A 7,542-nucleotide genomic window follows, 5' to 3' on the forward strand; every position below is an offset into this window, starting at 1 on the left:
AATAATAATAATAATAATAATAATAATAATAGCTTGCCTAACTAGGATTGTAGCTTAGCTAATAATAATAATAATAATAATAATAATAATATTAGTAATAATAGCTGGTCCAACTATGGTTGTAGGTTATCTATTAATAATAATAATAATGATAATAATCATATTAATAATAATAGCTTGTCCAACTAAGGTTGTAGCTTAGCTAGTAAAAATAATAATAATAATAATAATAAAAAAAATATAATAATAATAGCTTGTCCAACTAGGGTTGTAGCTTAGCTAATAATAATAATAATAATAATAATAATAATAATAATAGTCTAAGACTAATTTGACAACTTTTATAGGGAAATGCTGTATGCAATAGTGGAGGACGCCATACACAACGCAGGTCTTGAGGGGAAACCGTGTCTACTTCGCGCCATTTGCGAGATGTTCCAGTATCCTCTGGATAATCACGGATTCTTTGGCGAGGTCTTGGAACTATTCCTCAGGTATGTAATACTAAGAATGTAACTCTCTCTCTCTCTCTCTCTCTCTCTCTCTCTCTCTCTCAATGTGGCTATTTCTCTATATCCAAAATAGCAAATATATGGAACAGACTTCCAGCGAATGCAGTGAACAGTAATGCGGTAAATGAATTCAAGAATAACTTAGGTAAGATCATAAGAACTCTCTAAATGATTAAAGTAAATCGCTCTACCCAATAGCAAATGGACTATCCGCGGATGGACTAAAAAGTTTTCGAGACATCCAAAATCCTCGTAACTCTGTCTGTCTGTTCTGTCTCTTTCTGTCTCTCTGGGCGAAGAGGTAAACAGAGGTGGGTTGCATCAGGTTGAACCTGTTGAAGAACACAACTCAGGTAAGGTAGAATGCCTGGCATGATGAGACGATTTGAGCAAGATGAACTGGCTGCATATTCAAAGTTGGTATGAAAATAAATGAAATAAAACGTTTGCGTAAGGCAATAGAAAATAAGGAACTAATAGATATTGCTGTTTTAAGATTTCATAGGTTCAGTAATTGTCTGGAACATTTTTTTTCGAACTTGAAGAAAATCGTCTCAATAAGACTCCTATGAAATTCCAATTAGCAGATTCTTGTTCAATGAACTTTAAAATTCAAGGCATATAACTGCTCACGGTTGTGATAGCCTATTGGAAACATCCCAGCCTGGCGATCTGCTGGACTGGTGTTCGAGACCTGCTCCAGCTCGATAGTTTCTTGTAGAGTCCGCAGCCTCACTACTCATGTGAGCTAAGGGGTTTGGGGTAGCCTGTACGCCTGGCTACAGAGTCATCAGCAGCCATTGGTCCTAACTTGGATGAAGAGGGGACGTGGGCGCTGATCATATGTATGTATGGTCAGTTTCTAGTGTCTCTTCCTGCTAGGGAAGAGGCACTATTCATTGGAGACTTTAAAAGATTTAAAACCTACTATGAGATTCAGGGCCCCTGTAACACGGTTTTTTCGCAATAACTTTTTTTTCTATGAATTTCATGAATATAACGCTTATTCAGAATGCACATTATATCTACACATAAATTTTGACTATATTCTGCATTACGTAGGTTGAATAAATTTGGTACTTTATTAAGTAAAAGTGACGATTTTTGAAGACGGGCCAACTTACTCAGAGAAAAGATTTCGAACGCACTCGTTACGTAACTTATGACGGCATTTCTTCCCTCTTTCTCGATCGATGATTGGTTATACGTAACGAAGGCTATACCTCTGCCAACAATAACACAAAAGTGTAAATAAAAGCAAAGCAGTACACCTTTATGAACTCTGAAACCTCTCCACTGAGAATTGTCATAATGAACAAACGAACAAAATATGTTAATAAATACAAAAACACTTCGATTATTTGTCTAACTCCCAAAATAAGTTTCCTAAGAAATTACAGTCTACTTTATAGGTCACAATCAGATTGACAAAGTGTATGGAATAGTTGGTAATTTTCAAAAACGTAGTAGACCAGCTTGATTTGATAACTGCTATATCCAATGTCAAGCAATTTTTATTCATTGTCTATCTACCTACCTATTTACTGTAAAAAAAAAAAAAGATAGCCGGTACCGTATTTTCGCTTTAAACCTTCACCAATAATTATCGTCAGAATGATGACTTCATGAGACTCCACCCACTTTGGCCTCGTTATGAATCAGGATAACACTGAAGGCTATCATGGGCATTGTTGGATCAGAAAATTCAAATTCTGGCTATAATAACTCATTTCTCGAGTAGTTGTAAGAAGTGCTAAATGATCCTCAATGATCCCAGCAGTTGGCCTAAACGTTTAATTCATGCATACTACTGTTGCGGCAGTACTGCTACAGTAGTATTACTACGCCAGCACTGATACCCCACCCACATCTATGTATTGTTCCGCCATTCATAAAGTCTTTGTCATGTTTTTTCACTGTGCAATAAGCCATGGCCTCCTCAGAAATTAAGTTTAACATTAGATGATAGGTTATTTCATTAAGCTGACAAATTATGGCAACTGGGTATGTTATTGCCGACGTTGAAGCTAAAGATAAAGTATGGTATCATTACTTCATTGCATTATCATCTTTACTACTATTTGTTTTGCTACATGTAGTAAATATTTTAAAGGATAAATGAATTATGTTCACTTCACTTCTATAGATTCCCATTAGATGTACAAATAAAACTCCTAAAACTATTCATGATTTATTTACAAAATGCAGTCATGCCCAAAACATAGCCAGCACGTTCGTACGGCCTAAGAAGAAGAAAAAAATTATATCGGATGATCCGTTGGTCTGATGGAGATTTTAGCACAAAAATCTTATTTTAACAAAAAAAGTTATATAAAGACTGTTTACATACAATCTCTCTCTCTCTCTCTCTCTCTCTCTCTCTCTCTCTCTCTCTCTCTCTCGGTGGCATAGTGAATAGTTAATGGAAATGTTCAAAAGCCTGAATGACATTACAAGTATTATAATCAATCATGTTACGCTAAATACAAATCAGACCATAAACATTGGATTTAAACTAGAAACTGAATAATTACCTATTCAGGCTATGATAGATATGGCCAAGGGCTTTCTCATGACTGTATAAAGTTGCAAGTCGTAAGACAAATGCAGGTTTGCAACCACGGGGGCAATTCCAAATCCTGTTAGCCATTCTTGACTGTTATGGGTTTCAGAGCAGATGGAAGAAGGTGAATGGGTGTCTGGTGGATGGGCGGGGCAAAATTTTGTCCAAAGGTGTTTACATTGCTTACGTAATGAATGTTTTCGACTCTTGGCTCGGTATCACTGGCCATGGCGTCGGCTGGATCATTTTTACTCAATAAAAATTAAAACCATCGGGTTTAGGTTATTGATAATGCTGACAAAATTTGTGTGTGGTTGTAACATATACATATGTCAACTTTCAGCTACACCCGATGCTTTGATAAGGAGCAAAGTCCAAAAAACCGTGTTACAGAGGCCCTGAATCTCATAGTAAGTCTCCTCGTCACACCTCTTCTATCTGTCTCCACCATTACTATTTATAAGCTCTCCCTGACCCTTTATCATCTCATTTCCCCATTACTTATTTTGCACAGACATAGATGATACATTTCAGAATTGCCTCTTTTCTAAACCTCTAAAATATTTTATTTTTCCTAGTTTCCTTTCCTCGCTGAGCTATTTTTCCTGTTGGAGCCCCTGGGCTTATAGCATCATGCTTTTCCAACTAGGGTTGGAACTTAGTAAGTAATAATAATAATAATAATAAAACCATTTTAATCATGCTTCCCTTCCAGTGCGAGTTTGGCACCAAATGCCGATAAGAGATTACCGGAATACGTAGCCGCCGAGAGGGCGGGAAAAACCACTGGGAAATGCTTCGCTTACCACGACGAATGTCCTTACTCGCTTTTCACTAATCCAATGGACTCTAATATTATGTAAGTTTCTCAAGATTTGTTTTACGCTCCTGTATACTTAATAACTATATGAAAACTATCTGGTAAGATGATATGCATGGTGTGAGAGGTACATTTCTTTTGTAATCGTTATATTAATACAGTATTATCATTATGCAAGTTTCTTACGATTTCCGTTACGCTCCTATCTTTGACTTAACTATATGAAAACTATACGGAAAGATGATATGCATGGCATGAAAGTTACATACCTAGATTTTTTTTTGTAATCATTATTACTTTTAATGTTATAATTTTTTTTACAGAGACGAAGAAGAAATGAAGAAGGACTTCTCTGAAGAACGAAGGCAAAAGTTGGAACAACAATCTTTGCTGAATCCGTCCAACATGATCGCAGCTCTGATCGACTTCTTAGAGAGATGGTTATAGAAACATTCTAAGCTCTCTTTCTTTTCATGTTTTACTGAGCAAACTGTGATATGATCATTTAGATCAATGTTATTTATTTTAAGTTTGGAATTTCTATAAAGATGTATTAACCCGAAGCTTGCCCTTTTCTCCAAATCTTTGAGATATGGTTGGTTGTTGTAGTAGTACAGAAATTGAATAGTAGCAGGAGCCATGCTTTTGTTTAGTCTCCAAAATATAAGGCCACCTTCCCAGATTTGAGATGTTTTATGGCAGCATTTAATTTTATAGTGAACAATTGGAAGTTGACGTCTTGCATGGTACGGCCCATGTCCAGTGTTATTTGCCTTCAGTAACGCCGCTCTTTGTTGTGAGGCTTGCAGTTCAGCAGCAGTTGGTGCACTACCTGGTTGGGGGTTATGGCAGGTAATCTAGGTTGGGACTTCTTTTTTTAGTTCAATCCTCACTGATAAGATAGGCCTTTGTTCCTTATGGCAAGATGAGCAAGTGGTGACAAATGGGGGTGAACCAGCTCTACACCACCAGGTGCACTTAATGCAGTTCACTGTAGGCATTACATGATAGTTTCTCTAGCATTCCTTCTGAACTTGGTTTATTCACTACTACTGTACCTCTTTTTTACTAATTTTCTAATATCTTGCAGTCCGACCTCTTGTAACTTTGACTTCATAGCGTAACTGCAGGGTTTTCCCCAAATTGCGCTTGAGCATGGCAGGCCCTACTGCCAGCCTTTATAGCCCAAATTGATATAAGATACAATCCAATCGAAATCGGTGTAAATCTGCATGACCGAGAATTTTGATGTCACTTGTTTTCATTGGTATATAGGGTTTTTCTCTTTTTGTGTGCTGGATTATTTTCTGGTATGCTCTCCTTTTCTTACTTATATTATACAGCTATGTCTGAAGACTTAGAGTATTTTCTTTTATTTGAGGGTTGATACTAGTATTGTATTATCATTTGAGCAATCTTAGACAATTTTCTTATTGCAAGGACATGAATTGGCCAATTTTAATCATATTCCACTAGCATTGCTTACCTTGTTTGCTATAGTAGTTAGTACTGATGGGTAAGCATGATTTGCAATGTATAATTAAACTTTTATCCATTAATTGAAAAGATCATTGCTTTTACCTTTTCTCTCTATACTGTACATTAGATGTCTCAAATTGTTAGTTTATTTTAAACTTTTGACAATGTAAATACTAGGATAATTTTTGATAAAATTGATTCTAAGTGTACTGTGTTTTTTTACTGCTTCCAATCTCTTCCTTCTTAGAAGTACAGTGATAGCAAAAGAATCTCCGGTGGGCAGGGAAATAATTTTACTCTAAAAAAGGAGTTTTTATGATAAAAAAAAAGTTTTATGAATACTTACCTGGCAGTTATATATATATAGCTAAATGTCTCTACTTTCGGCAGAATTTTTCAAAACGCGGCAACCGCCTTGTGGTGGTTGGGCGGTTAGGTGGTTAACAACCCTTACAGGGTGGTACACGGAATCATTCAAGTTTTCTATTCTTCATTTCATCTATGCCCGACCTGTCTCCTGAGGGGAGGTGGGTGGGCCTTAGAATATATATAACTGCCAGGTAAGTATTCATAAAACTTTGTTTTACCATAAAAACTCCATTTTTATGAATAGAACTTACCTGGCAGTTATATATATATATATATATATATATATATATATATATATATATATATATAGCTGATCAACACACTTGGAGGAGGGTGATAGACAGCAAACATCGTTGTGGAAACAACCAAAAAAGTTGTAGGATAAAAAACACCTTGGTTCCTTAGCTGCTAAGGTAACTGACTTCAAAGGTTCCTGCCTCTTGAGCCACTTTCCCTTAGGAGTGTCAGCCAGGATGTGACCTGCAGTGCTGAAAACACTCAATCGAGTCTGTCAACGGGGTGAGACCAAAAATCTTACTAGACTTCAGGACTACCTATTGCCCATATATTAAAAACTGCAACCTTACCAAAACCAACCACCTAACTTTTGCAAATTAGATATCAATTATCTAACTAGACTGAGGTGACTGTACACAAGTCGACGTCCTCAGACAACCATTAAAAACACCAACCCACACACAGGCATACAAAACTAAGGTTGAGGGGAGGTAGTAAATCCTTTGCGTAATACAGAAGCCGTAGCTACATATGGGCCCAAGGTATAGCATTTCTCATAATCCACTCTCACCACTCTGAGGTAATGAGAGGCGAACACAGAGTTGCTCCTCCAGAACATCGCATCCATAATTTGTCTGACTGACATGTTTTTGCGGTAAGCAAGAGAGGTCGCAAAGGCTCTCACTTTGTGAGCCTGCACTTTTAAAAGGCCAAGGTGTTCCTCCTCACACAAGAGATGCGCTTCTCTTATAACTTCCCTCAGGAAAAAAGACAAAGCGTTTTTAGAGAGGGGATTCTGAGGATCTTTCACCAAACACCACATGGAGCTAGAAGAGCCTCTCACATTTTTAGTGTGAGACAAGTAGGCTTTGAGGGCTCGGACTGGACAGAGGAGCCTCTCTTGTTCTTGACCTACTAGGTTAGTCAAGTAAGGAACCTCAAAGGTCCTTGGCCAGGGCTTTGAAGGGTTCTCGTTCTTGGCGAGGAAAAATCATTTGGGGTCACCCCAAAATCATTTGGGGGCGCCCCAAAATCATTTGGGGGCGCCCCAAAATCATTTGGGGGCGCCCCAAAATCATTTGGGGGCGCCCCAAAATCAATTTGGGAGCTTCAAAATCATTTGGGGGCACCCAAAAATCATTTGGGGGAGCCCCAAAATCAATTTGGGGAGCCCCAGAATCATTTGGGGGGGCCCCAAAATCATTTGGAGGGGCCCCAAAATCATTTGGAGGGGCCCCAAAATCATTTGGAGGGGCCCCAAAATCATTTGGAGGGGCCCCAAAATCAATTGGGGAAAACCAAAATCATTTGGGGAGCCCCAAAATCATTTACGGAGCCCCAAAATCACTTAGGGAGCCCCAAAATCACTTGCGGAGCCCCAAAATCATTTGGGGGCGCCCCAAAATCATTCGGGGAGCCCCAAAATCATTCGGGGAGCCCCAAAATCATTTGGGGGCACACCAAAGTCATTTGGGGAGCCCCAAAATCATTCGGGGGTGCCCCAAAATCATTCGGGGGTGCCCCAAAATCATTCGGGTAGCTCCAAAATCATTTAGGGGAAC

The 7,542-nt window shown here is 38.2% G+C and overlaps 1 protein-coding gene across 2 annotated transcripts in view; it reads left to right on the forward strand.

The window, feature by feature from the left end:
- The window catches only part of LOC137621095 (uncharacterized), a 26,296-nt gene extending 20,751 nt beyond the window's left edge, over positions 1-5,545 (forward strand). For both annotated transcript variants that reach the window (XM_068351527.1, XM_068351528.1), the window contains 3 exons: positions 348-494; positions 3,791-3,934; positions 4,219-5,545. In XM_068351527.1, coding sequence (XP_068207628.1) covers positions 348-494; positions 3,791-3,934; positions 4,219-4,342 — 415 coding nt within the window. In that variant the 3' untranslated portion in view covers positions 4,343-5,545. The remainder of the gene's footprint in view (positions 1-347; positions 495-3,790; positions 3,935-4,218) is intronic.
- The last annotated feature ends 1,997 nt before the right edge of the window (positions 5,546-7,542 follow it).

The sequence above is a fragment of the Palaemon carinicauda genome, chromosome 27, assembly GCF_036898095.1.
Source record: "Palaemon carinicauda isolate YSFRI2023 chromosome 27, ASM3689809v2, whole genome shotgun sequence".
Lineage (NCBI taxonomy): Eukaryota > Metazoa > Arthropoda > Malacostraca > Decapoda > Palaemonidae > Palaemon > Palaemon carinicauda.